The 13,052-nt window shown below is 40.6% G+C and overlaps 1 protein-coding gene and 1 non-coding gene across 14 annotated transcripts in view; one reads left to right on the forward strand and one right to left on the reverse strand.

Annotated features, from left to right (window-relative positions):
- LOC134359048 (uncharacterized) overlaps window positions 1-13,052 on the reverse strand; it is a 279,403-nt gene that overhangs the window by 34,145 nt on the left and 232,206 nt on the right. For all 13 annotated transcript variants that reach the window (XM_063071897.1, XM_063071898.1, XM_063071901.1 and 10 more), the window contains 4 exons: window positions 6,456-6,516; window positions 5,436-5,661; window positions 3,327-3,388; window positions 1,473-1,588 (listed from right to left, as the gene is read on the reverse strand). In XM_063071897.1, the coding sequence (XP_062927967.1) occupies window positions 1,473-1,588; window positions 3,327-3,388; window positions 5,436-5,661; window positions 6,456-6,516 (465 nt within the window). The remainder of the gene's footprint in view (window positions 1-1,472; window positions 1,589-3,326; window positions 3,389-5,435; window positions 5,662-6,455; window positions 6,517-13,052) is intronic.
- LOC134359140 (U5 spliceosomal RNA) lies at window positions 2,943-3,059 on the forward strand. Its single transcript, XR_010021046.1, has one exon. It is a non-coding gene; the product is annotated as a U5 spliceosomal RNA (small nuclear RNA).

Here is a 13,052-nt window from a genome sequence, read left to right on the forward strand (position 1 = left end):
TTATTCAAATGGTCCCCAAGTTCTGTTATTCTCTCCAAACTTAATTAAATTCAAAACCCTGTTAACCCAGATCAAGGTTAACAGGTATGGAAGAGCTTTCCATAATTCAATAAAATGCAAATGAATGAAATATGAGCAATTCAACCAAAGTGTTTAGAAATTCTAATTACCAAATCAAATAGTTATGAGGAAATAATGTTAATTCCAGATGCACTTAAGAAGCTTTATTAACTGTAGACAAATATATTTACTACTACAGTGGGAATAAATTTTTAGATAACTAGGCTGTGTTTGGAGTGATTCTTGACAAGGAAGATTACTGGAATTAGGAAGAAATACATCTAGAGTTGATACATGGTGGTGGTTATATAGAATGAGCTGCTAGAAGGAACTGTAGAAGCAGGTACAAATGCCATGTTTGAAAGACTTTTAGACAGTACATTGCTAAGAAAGGTTTAGGACAAGGGTTCCCAAACTTTTTTATGCCCTAAGCAAGGGATCTATCGACCCCAGGCTGGGAACCCCAGGTTTAGAGGGATTTGGGACAAATGCAGGAAAATGAGATGAACTCAGGTGGTCAACTTGGTCCACTGGATCAAGTTGAACCAAAGGGCCTGTTTCCAAGCTGTATATCTCTGTGACTCAATGACAATCAGATCAGCCAAGATCTTATTGAACGGGAGAAGCTGCAAGGGGCCAGGTGGCCTACCCCTCTTCTTAACTCATAACTCCTTATTGTACTCATGAACTATTCTCATGAGCCATTAACTGAGACAATCTTCAAATTTGTTATTTTTGCAAGTTGCCTGTGCTCCTTGAGCAATCACAGACAACTCAATGATTGGAGAACACAGAAAATCAATTGCCTGCAGAGTGGACGTAGACAAAACAGAAAAATTCCGGAGGAGGTCAGCAACAGCAGCAGTATATTTCTGGGCTGAGCACATTCTTTAAATCAGTCACACAGATGTTTTGCTTTGAACAAATGGAGAGATCGAACTGTTCTTCTTCTGGATCCCACATACAACTATTGTGCAACCTGCAACCTGCATCCAACAGCACTTCAAAATAATGTTCGACTCACAATCAAAGTAGAATTAAGTTTGAAATGAGCACTGCTGGGTCATTTGAAGTCTCATTCATAAAACAACTTAGCCAGTGAGATTTATTTAACTAAAAAAACAACTCTGCAAAGTTCTCTAAGACAAAAAAAAATCACTCTGGGTTTTAATACTGTCAGACTTCATAATTTCTCAAGAAATTTAGCCTCAATGATTTTACTATGAAAGAAGGGTGTTACAAGGAATCATTATGGTTAAAAATAGTTTTTTTTTAAACTTTCATCAAAACATAATTTGGGGGAAAGTTAATATAAGCAATTTAAAAGATGCAGCTGTTCAGAAAACAAATCAGAGTGCTACATTTAATTTTCCTATTCAAGCATTATTGAAAGGAAGATTTTGAATACATACCCTGAACAAGAGGTGGCTGAAACAGATAATCTGACTGGAGGACAATTTATTGGACTTTCTTTCAGAGAATCGATCTTTAAATACATGGACTGTTTTTTTGCATTTGTGTCATGATGCTAAAAGAGAAAGAAAACAAAATAATATTGATTCCTTGCTAGTCTCCCACAAATGTTCAAGGATGCACAAGGTCAGTACCTGGGAATTTATCCACCATAATGTGCTGTAAGGCTGCAAATATCTCCTCCCTGGTAATAGGAATGTCCTCCAAAACATTTCTTGAGCAACCACAATTTTCTCTTCGACAAATACCAAGGAGAAATATTTGTTAAAAATGCCACCAAACTCCTGAGGTTAAGGAGACCTACTCTCTCTCTAGCCATCCTTTTAGAAACTCTTGGGATTTTCAATAACCTTAACTGCCAGTTCCATCTCATAACTTTTCTTTGTTCTCCTGATACCCTTCTTCAGAGTATTCTTAATTTTTTTTTACATTCATCAAGGAATTCACTCAATCCTGACATTCTAATCCCAATGTATGGGATTCTTTTTTTTTGACCAGAGCCTCAATATCTCTCATGTGCCAAGGTTCCCTAACCTTGTCAGGTTTACTCTTCACTCAGACAGGAACATACTGCTTCTAGATACTTGCTAACACACCAAAAGCTACTTGCAATGTCTCCCTTTCCTTTCAACCTATATGGCTTCACTGACTGAGTCCTCAATACTGTCATCTCTACGTACAGCAGTCACATCCTCCCTTATCAAAAAAGCTACAATCCGTCCTTGCCATAGTCAGTGACAGGCCTTCGTCACACCTACCTATGCCTCTGTCACACCTGTCACATCTGTATCTTAGAACACTGAGCTGCCAATCCTGCTCTTCTCTCAGCCATGTTTCTGTTATGGCTATAAATTCCAAGTCCTCTGAGCCTATCCATGTTCTAAGTTTGTCTGCCTTACCTCTCAGGCCTCAAGCCCTGAAATAAGTGCAGTTATCTGCGTATTCCTTTCCTTGCCTTTACCGTTTGTCCATGGATGTCAAGGTTACTAGACCTGCTCCCGCTGGCTCCTGCTTTATGCCATGATTTGCACCTGCTCAGAGACAATCCCCATGGCAATCTAGTTTAAACCTTCCTGTGTAGCACCACAAATGTGCCGGCAAGGATATTGGTTGCTCTCTGGTTCAAGTGCAACACATCCCTCTTGTACAGATAATCTCAACACCAGAAGAGATCCCAATGGTCCAAGAAGCTCAATCTCTGTTCCCAGCACCAACTTCATAGCCAAGAATTTATCTGACCAATCCTCTCATTTCTGACCTCACTAGCATGAGGCACCAGAAGTAATCCCGAGATCACTACCCTCTCTTCTCAGATCATATAAATCTTTCACATTTTATTAAAGATTTCTATGGAGAAGACACTCAAGAGTTTTAACCCATTTTTGAAGCCCCACACGGAGCAGGGCAGTGTACCCTGGGTTCTTTTCAGATCGTAAAAATCTTTAGCCTTTTACTAAAGGTTTCTGTGGAGAGGAACACTCAAGAGTTTTAACCAATTTCTTGACCAGAACCTCAAAATATCTTCTTCTTCTTCCAATTAACTTCTAACCTGACTCCTATATTAATTTTACAGGACCTCCTCCCCTTTTGCCCACGTCATTTGTACCAAAATATACAATGACCTTTGGCTGTTCTTGAAAACTGGAAACTTTCTGCACTTTCCACAGATGTAGAATATAATTTAATATAATGGAATATAACATACATAGAAAATAATTCCTGCAGAATTATAAATAAATCTGTCAGGACGATAACAATGAGAAAGAGCTAGACTTTGTGAAATTGGTACTTACAGGTGATGATGAACCAAGTTTCTCCATGTACTCTATTTCTAATGATTGCTCATATCCCAACACTGTAATCAAAGCATGCAAAAAGAGATTTAGGCAACACATCGGAGCAAAATTCTCGCATAGGTCAGAATGAGAGATTTTGTGCAGTGCAAATGGAAAGTGCTATGTGCTAGATCATAATGGCTACGGTCAGTTTCTCCATGCGCACCATTCCAAATACTTGGCAAGCAATAATGCCCATTTATTATGCTGCCTGAGGGTTGACAACCAGCCCCTGCTGCTTTAATCCCCTCTCAGATCAGTGGACTTCATCATTGAGGATTTACTGGTGTCCCAAATGAAGACAGTTCAATTAGGGCTAACAAAATAATAACGGGTGGAATTCCTGAGATAGAAAGGGAAAATCCATTCACTTTAATCCATATCTCATTCCACCGGATTATTCTTTAAAAGCACAAATAGATGGATCTGGGTCTTGTCCAATTTTCAAGGCCTCAGCAGGCGATCCATCCAAATAATGTTCCACTCTAGACTGAGATTAAGTAGTACTGTGTGCACACAAGACCTACAAATAAACTTCTACAGAAGGTGTAGTGAAAAGTGTAATGACTGGTTGTGTTATGGCCTGGTATGGGAACACCATTGCCTTTGAATGGAAAATCCTACAAAAGGCAGTGGATTCAGCCCAGTACGTCACAGGTAAAGCCCTCGCAACCATTGAACACATCTACATGAAATGTGTCATAGGAAAGCAGCATCCATCATCAAAGATCCTCACAACCCAGGCCATACTCTTTCTCACTGCTGTCTTCAGGTAGAAGGTACGATTGCCTCAGGTCTCACACCACCAGCTTCGAGAACAGTTAATATCCCTCAATCCTTAGGCTTTGAACAAAAGGGGATAACTACACTCATTTACTGAAATGTTTACACGACAAATTATCTCACTTTAAGAAATCTTTATCCTGCATTTTCACATTTTATTGTCTTCTATGCTCTACTTGATCTTTCATTGATCCTGTTTAGTTACAATTCTATATCTCCCAGTAGCCACCCACTTCAACCCTGCTTCCCATTCCCATTCAGGTATGTCCATACATGGCCTCCGCTACTGCCACGATGAGGCTAAACTCAGGTTGGAGGAGCAACACCTCATACACCGTCCAGGTAGTCTCCAGGCCCTCGGTGTGAACATAGAATTCTCCAACTTCCGGTAATCCCCTCTCCCTCCCTTCCTCTACCCCTATGTCACTCTGCCCCCTCCCCCAGCTGCCTATCACCTCCCTCATGGTTCCACCTCCTTCTATTACCCATTGTGTTTTCCCCTACTCCTTCTTCACCTTTCCTGCCTATCACCTCCCTGCTTCCTCTCCCCCACCCCTTTATCTTTCCCCTTACTGGTTTTTCGCCTGGAACCTACCAGCCTTCTCCTTCCCACCCTCCCCCCACCTTCTTTATAGGGCCTCTGCCCCTTCCCTCTACAGTCCTAACGAAGAGTTCCAGCTCGAAACGTTCACTGATCGTTTCCACGGATGCTGCCCGACCTGCTGAGTTCCTCCAGCATGTTGTGAGTGTTGCTTTGACCCCAGCAGCTGCAGAGTATTTTGTGTATAGATTTGCTGAGTATGCCCATAGGAAAAAGAATCTCAGTGTTACATGTGGTGACATATATGTACCCTGATAATAAAATTTACTTCGGCTTTGACTTTAAAACACTGCTTATTTTCAGTTACATCACAGCCTTCAAAATTGAAATGTTGGTACGCATTAACTAATCTTGGATGCTTTCCATCAGAATAGTAGCAAGTCTGGAGTTTTCAACGTGGGGTCCACAGACCCCTCAGTTAATGGTAGGGGTCCATGGTATAAAAAAATTGGGAACCCCTGTTATTGCTCTCAAAGCTGGATAGTCTAAAGATACACCCCAATGAGCAGCTAATTTTATGGGAGGAGATATTCAATTATATCGTTTGACAAAGAATGCTATGTCATATTGATTTTGCAAAATATAACAAACACAAAATATCATAACTAAATTTGGTAACTAAATGAATTGATGAATTTATATTGAGGTTACATAAAAGAAACATTAATGGTTTTGATTCTCACCTGCTGAAGAAAAGTTCTCATTTGCAAACTCAGAATTCTCATTCACAAATGCAGAAAGATCAGAGGGCTGAGGATAATCGGGTTTATCTTCTTCTAATTCGGACTGTATTCCAGAATAGGACCACTTCTGGTTTGTTACTGAGGAGGCTAGTTTCTCTTCATCAGTGGCATGTTCCACTGTGCCGATTACTGGTGGTGTTTCAGGAGTGGTAAGTGGAGTTGAGTCCTAAAAAATGAGCACTAAAATTATTCATCTTGATATCACATTGAAGCAACATCACCAGCTCAAACTTTCACTGACTGAAGACATACAGAATCTTTGAGAGAACATCAGCACATATAGAATACAAGCACTGATTTCCCAAGTATTCGTTCACATACAGTAAAATATTATTCCAATCTGAAATTTCCTTTCTGTGATTGAAACATACAGCAGAGCAAATGTATTGCATATTGCCCACTGAAAATGGTAAATACAGTACTGTGCAAAAGTCTTAGGTCCCTAGATTTTTTATATGGTTTCAGATGATTTGGCCTACACAGAGCCCTGATCATTGAGGCTGTCTGGGATTACCTGGACAGATAGAAACAAGCAAGGGAGTCAAAGTCTGCAGGAGAACTGCAGTAAGTTCTCCAAGACGCTTGGAACAACCTACCAGCCGATTTTCTTATGAAACTGCATGACCACATACGTAAGGGAATTGATGCAGTTTTAAAGGCAAAGAGTGGTCACGCCAACTATTAATTTGATTTAATTTTCTTCAGGTTTGCTGCACTTTATAGTAAATTTTTGATATTTTGAAATGTTTCAATTCATTATTTTTGAAAACATCCTTGCTTTACATAATTTTTCTGCATGAGCCTGAGACTTTTGCACAGTACTATATATCAAATTAAGATAGAATAAGCAATCTATGGACAATTTTATCTTGTACAATTACCACCCTCTCTCATCTCCGCATTTCCATAATGACAATATAATGGAAGTTCTGGAATTCAGTCAAATTCACATTTACTGACCTGTGAAGATGTTTCTGAGAGCGGGGTTCGCTTTGGAGATCTCTTCACCCTAAAAGTATTTCTGCAGATACAAGTAATGTATTTAAAATCTACAAATATACCTGCTATTACATGACAAACTGACAGAGAACACTTAGAGAAACTTGAGAAACTGATTGGATGAATTTTAATAAAAATGTAAACTGCATAGGGTACCTAATCTCTTCAAGGCCATAATCTCTTAATCATGTTGAACATTAAAAGATATAAAACTGTGATTCGCTTTAAATGCACCTTATCATGAAGGGCCATCACAGAACAATGTACTTAGAGGGATACTGCTGGAGAAGCTGGGTTACGCTTCACTTAGCAGCATCCCGAAGTTTTAAAGAGTAAAACTAGACTGATCCGAAAGTCTTTCAACGGGGTCTATCTGCCGTCAATGGTAGCCAAATACCATGTGAGGAGTCTGTCAAGAAGTTCAATTTGAATTGAAATTCACAGTAAAGCTAGTCACAATATTACTTTTTGTTAACAAAAATGAAGCCGAACTGTTATTGCCTTGAATCTTTAAGAGATTAATGGGAACTGCTGGACAGAATCACAATTAAATTGAAATCAGAATCATCTGAACTTGCCTGGAAAATAAAATGTAATTCCACTTTTTGGCAGATGCCATTAGACAACTTGAAAAGCTATTTCTTGCCAAGGTGCAGTGCAAGGGGAAATTATAAAATAATGTTATCTGAAGCTGTTTTTTTTCCAATAGACAATGGAAAGCATGAGGCAATAGATAAAAAAGGGAAGTGCATCAGCTTTGAAATGACACAACAGGACACATACACAAAGCAGAGGTAAGCGTGCAGGACAGAGAGTTGGATGTACTTACAACAGAGAACAAAATTACTTCATTCCTTCTACAGTCCTGTGACATAGAGATAGTTACATAGAAAAGAGACGGACAGCGAGAAGGAACTGGCAAGGAGAACGTGAACAAACACAAGAAACATTTTTTCTAGCAAGTAGGACATATCCTTTTAATTCAGACATGTAACCTTACCATCCCGATATGTAAAATTACCATTCTGCTGTATCCAGACCAGAACTCATTAATCCCATATACAGAATTGGAAGACAGAATTACCTTTTAACACCTGTACCCAGCCACTTGCAGTGTTGAAAATAAGATATCACCTTAAGCATTTGTTTTGACAGTGGGTAATGACAACTTCTGAGAAGAAATCTTTAAAAATAGATAGGAGGGAATGGGTATGTGACTTTCGCCTGCGTTCTTCACATTGGTGTTGGCTGCTGATTTATGACAGAACACCCAATCTATTTTTGCATGGGTTCTCCTTAAAAAGTACCTGGCAACAAGAATGCTCCCCATTGGACATCCTGATGATAGCAACAAAATTAGGCCAGGAATGCACCTGAAGTAAGGGGGTCATGCTGCAGCTGAACAAAACTTCGGTCAGACCGCACTTGGAGTGTTGCGGGCGTTTTGGTCGCCCCATTATAGGAAGGAGGTGGTGACCGTGGAGAGCATGCTGACATGTTTACCACAATGCTACCAGGATTACAGGGCATCAGCGACAAGGAAAGATTGCATTGTTCTCTCTTGGGCTTCGGAGGCTGAGGGGAGACCTGATAGAGGCATCGATAAGACAGACAGAGTCATTTCCACAGGGTGAAAATGTCAAACATCAGAGGCTATACTTTTAGGTTGGGTGGGGGGGTCATTTGAAGTGTTGTGAGATTCAACCATTTTACACAGAGTGACAGATGCCTGGAATGGGTTACCAGGGAGAGTAGTGGAAGCAGGCAGTTTGGTAGAGTTTGAGAAAGATACATGAACATGAAGCGAATGGAGGGATATGGATGATACACAGGAAGAAGACACTTAGTGTAAATTGGCTCAGAATCAGCACACAGGCTACTCTATTTGATAAAGTTTTGTTGGCAGTATATCAAATTATGAGGGGTAAAGATAAGGTAAGTGTAAGCAGACTTTTTCCACTGAGGTTGGGTAAGACTAGAACTAGAGGTTATGATTTGCGGGTGAAAGTTGTTATGTTTAAGGGGAACACAAAGGGTACCTTCTTCACTCAGAGGGTGGTGAGAGTGTGGAATGAGCTGCCAGTGGAAGTGGTGGATGTAGGTTTGATTCCAACATTTAAGAGAAATTTGGATAGGCACATGGATGGGAGGGCTATGGAGACCTATGGTCCGGGTGCAGGTTGATGGGACTAGGCAAGTTAAGAGTTTGGCATGGACTAGATGGGCCGAAGGGCCTGTTTCTGCACTGTAGTGTTCTATGACTCAACACTGTGAGTTGAATAGCCTGTCTAATGTTGTACTATTATGTTATGTTCTATATAACTATATTCCATACTGGCATAAATGAGGTGTGTGTTTAGCTTTGGGTTCAAGCATGATGGAGTGGTGAGAAATTACTGTAGAGCCTATGGAACTAAACACTTGTAATTTCCAAATATTTTTAAACTGCAAAACCCATACAATCTATCAAAAATGTCTTACATTTTAATCTGACACCTCACAAGGACCCCACAATGCTAGAAGGGATCCCTTTAGATTTATGCTGCCCAGATCCCAGACTTTCTGGACAGGGAGTAAGACTCCTCTGGGTGATGTTTGCAATTTCACAGTCTGTCTAGTTATCAGCTGTAACTTCTTGTGACTACCTGACTATCAGATTTTATACTGATGTTGATGTTTAAATACCTACAAAGGATTGCAAGGTCTAGGACAGCTGAGAGGACCATCGTGGTCTCTCGTCCACCCATCTGAGGAGCACCCATTTATCAGGAGCAGGGCACTTCGCATTGTTAATGATCCCTCCCAACATCTCTTTGACCAACCTACCATTAGGCAGATGTACCATAGCATTAGGACAAGGACGGTTAGGACGGAAACAGCTTCTTCCCCCAGGCTGTAAGACTAATGAACTCCCTGCCACCACCCAGGTTTCATCACGTATGAAGTGCCAGTAATATTACACTGTTTACTATTTGAGTTATGTCATAAATGCAACTTATGCTAAATGTCAATCACTGGAATATATTTTATTATTTGTCAATTTATTTGTGCTAATATTACTTTACCTGTTATGTGTGAGTTATATGTACTATGTGGTGCTCCGTGGTCTGAAGGAACATTGTTTCGTTTCGTGGTATACATGCATACGGTTGAATGACAATAAACTTCAACTTGAACAAACATAATGAGACAATCAGTCAAAGGTTTCAGCCTGCTAGAATTATCATTGGTCAATAATGGCTTAAACACTGGTTTAAGTGAGGTGTGTGCTTAGTTTTGGGTTCAAGTATGATGCAGCAATGAGCAATTACTGTGGAGCCTATAGAAGCAAACACATGTGAGTCAGATTACATTATACTGCAAAGCCCACACAATCTTGCCTTGTTTTCACTGGACTGGAAATATTTCAGAGGAGTGTTCGGCTGAGATGTCAGTTTACACAACCGTTTATATACTGGTGGGTTTCTGATGAAGGACCCCTGTTGTGTATGGAACCAAACTTTGTATCAAGATGTAACTGTTGGTACTAAGTCTCCAAAATGTCTTCAAATTGTAGTTTTATATGAAACGTGAATCTCATTTTATCATCCTGTTGTTAATCAGATATCAAGGGTGGCGTTAATGCAATAATTCCATGCATTGCAATACCATTACCATATTTATTTTCACATTTTTAGAAGTTCCTTCTGTGACTACACATCCAAAAATAACTCATGCCTTCTCCCATTCTATTGTTGTAACTATTCTTAAACTATACCAAGGAAAATCCTGGGAAATATTTGCAATCCCCAAAACAGAGTCAAAATAATGAAAACAAAACCAGTCAGAAATCCAAGCAACACACACAAAATGCTGGAGGAACTCAGCAGGCCAGGCAGCATCTATGGAAAAGAGTACAGTTGACTTTTCAGGTCGAAACCCTTCAGCAGGACTGGACAGAAGAAGATGAGGAGTCTGAATTAGAAGGTGGGGGAGGAGAGGGTGAAACAGAGAGGGAGGGGAGGGGTGAAGTAAAGAGCTGGGAAGTTGGTGAAAGAGAAGCAGGACTGGAGAAGGGGAAATCTGATAGGAGAGGGCAGAAGGTCATGGAAGAAAGAAGAAGGGAGGAGCACCAGAGGAGGCAATTGGTAGGTGAGGAGATAAGGTGAGAGAAGAAAAAGGGGATGGGGAATAGAGAAGGGGGGGGCATTACTGGGAGTTTGAGAAATCAGTGTTAATGCCATTAGATTGGAGACTACCCAGACAGAATACAAGGTGTTGCTCCTCCAACCTGAGGGTGTCTACATCACTATAGTGGAGGAGGCCATGGATGGACATGTCGGAATTGGAAAGGCAAGCGGAATTGAAATGGGCGGCCACTGGGAGATCACACTTGTTCTGGTAGATGGAGCATAGATGATCGGCGAAGCGGTCTCCCAATCTACATTGGGTCTCACCGATATGCAGAAGGCCGCATCGGGTGCACTGGACACAGTATATGACTGCAACAGACTCACAGGTGAAAAGTCTCCTCACCTGGAAGGGCTGTTTGGAGACCTGAATGGTAGCAAGGGAAAAGGTGTCGGGGCAGGTGTAGCATTTGTTCCGCTTGCAAGAATAAGTGCCAGGAGGGACATCAGTGGGAGGAATGAATGGTGGCGGAAGTTTCAGAGAATTATGTGCTGGACACAGTGGTTGGTGGGGTAGTAGGTGAGGACAAATGGAACCCTATCCCTGGTGGGGTGGTGGGAGGATAGGGTGACGGCAGATATGCGCGAAATGTGAGAGATGCGGTTGAGGGCAGCATTGCCGGTGGAGGAAGGGAAGCTTCTTTCTCTAAAGAAGGAAGACATTTCCTTTGTTCCGGAATGAAAAGCTTCATCCTGAGAGCAGATGCGGCGGAGACAGACAAATTGAGAGAAGGGGATAGCATTTTTACAAGTAACAGGGTGGGAAGAGGTATAGTCCAGATGTAAGAGTCTGTGAGTTTATAATAGAAATCAGTGGATAAGGTGTCTCCTGACATAGAGCCGGAGAGATCGAGAAAGGGGAGGGAGGTGTCAGAAATGGACCAGGTAAATTTGAGGGCAGGGTGGAAGTTGGGAGCAAAGTTAATATATCGGCGAGCTCAGCCTGGGTGCAGGAAGCAGCACCAATGCAGTTGTCGATGTTGCATAGGAAAAGAGGGTAGTGACACCAGTGTAGGCTTGGAACATGGACTGTTCTGTGTAGCTGACAAAAGGGCAGGCATAGCTGGGACCCATGTAAGCACCCATGGCTACAACTTTTGTTTGAAGGAAGTGGCAGGAACCAGAAATCATGTTCACCACATAATATCCCTTCCTTCATACCTCGCTTTCCAGGAGTAATTTGCTCTGGATGTGTTTTCTTACAGGACAGTAAGCCAACTTGATTTCAGCACAGTGGCTGGGTTTCAACTACACGGTTCATCTGCACACTCCTATTGAACACCCCAGCCACAACAAGGGAGAGCAGGCAATTGTGTGGAGTTGAAACAAAATGTCTTCAGATACTAAGGATTAGTGCCAGAGACGTGAGTAAATTGAAGGGAACAGGCCTTCAAAAAGCTTCGAGACTAAGGAGGGAGGAAAGGTATGGATAAGTCCCAGGACAGGAAGATTTAAATATTCCTTACAGTACTTCAAAGGATGATGACATCAGAGCAGAAATTTGGCAGCTAAATATATTCAGCAAATTTAAGAACCTGACAATTTCTGTCAAAGGAGGTTGGAATAATTTTAGAAATATTTAATAATCCTCAAAAAATAAGCTTACAACTTGCTCAAGGCTTGTTTAGACATTCTCCAATAAAGCATTGCATGTATTCTCTTTGTTATAATTTGTTCTAACCATACTTAGAATATTACTTCTAAAAGGTTATTATTTCTCTGCAATTAGATATAGGTACGTAGATGAGAGTAAAATACAAAAAATTGTGTCTCTTGCTTTTGTACTATGCAATAGTACAACAGATTCTATTTGCTTTTCTCTCTAAGCACTTGAAGACATTCTTTTGCTCTCTATATCTAAACTGCATTTAAAATCATCACAATTTCCTACACAAATTAATTCTTTCCCTGCACCTCAAAGCTCAGCTGCTTATTCAGAGAAAAAAATCAATTCCACAAGGTAGCTTTCTCTTTCTTGCACCACTTCCTGCTGTGCAGTCCAAAGTGTAGATTAATGGTGTCAAGTGTTTAATTTGCTTTAGGCCTTATTTTAAATTCAAAGTACTTGATAATATCTTGCATTATTTAACAGATAAATGTCATTATCATTAACCACCTGAATGACACAAAGTCAGAGATTAGCAATGATCATTTGAAAAATCAGGAGTGGTTTCACAGGTTTTGCTGACAGAAAAGATCAACAAAGCTGTTCTATAAGATGTGAAAACAAAAACTGACATTTTATTAGACTTTCTAGGCCTGTAAAAGCTGCAACAATAGTGATATTTCTGAGCATTATTGGGTGACTGTCTCCTGCTGATTCTCAACCAGCTGCTGCATAACAAGCTGAAAGCGGGTGTGGTGATTAAGAACAGAGTCTTTGATTGGT

Source organism: Mobula hypostoma, chromosome 19, assembly GCF_963921235.1.
Source record: "Mobula hypostoma chromosome 19, sMobHyp1.1, whole genome shotgun sequence".
NCBI lineage: Eukaryota > Metazoa > Chordata > Chondrichthyes > Myliobatiformes > Myliobatidae > Mobula > Mobula hypostoma.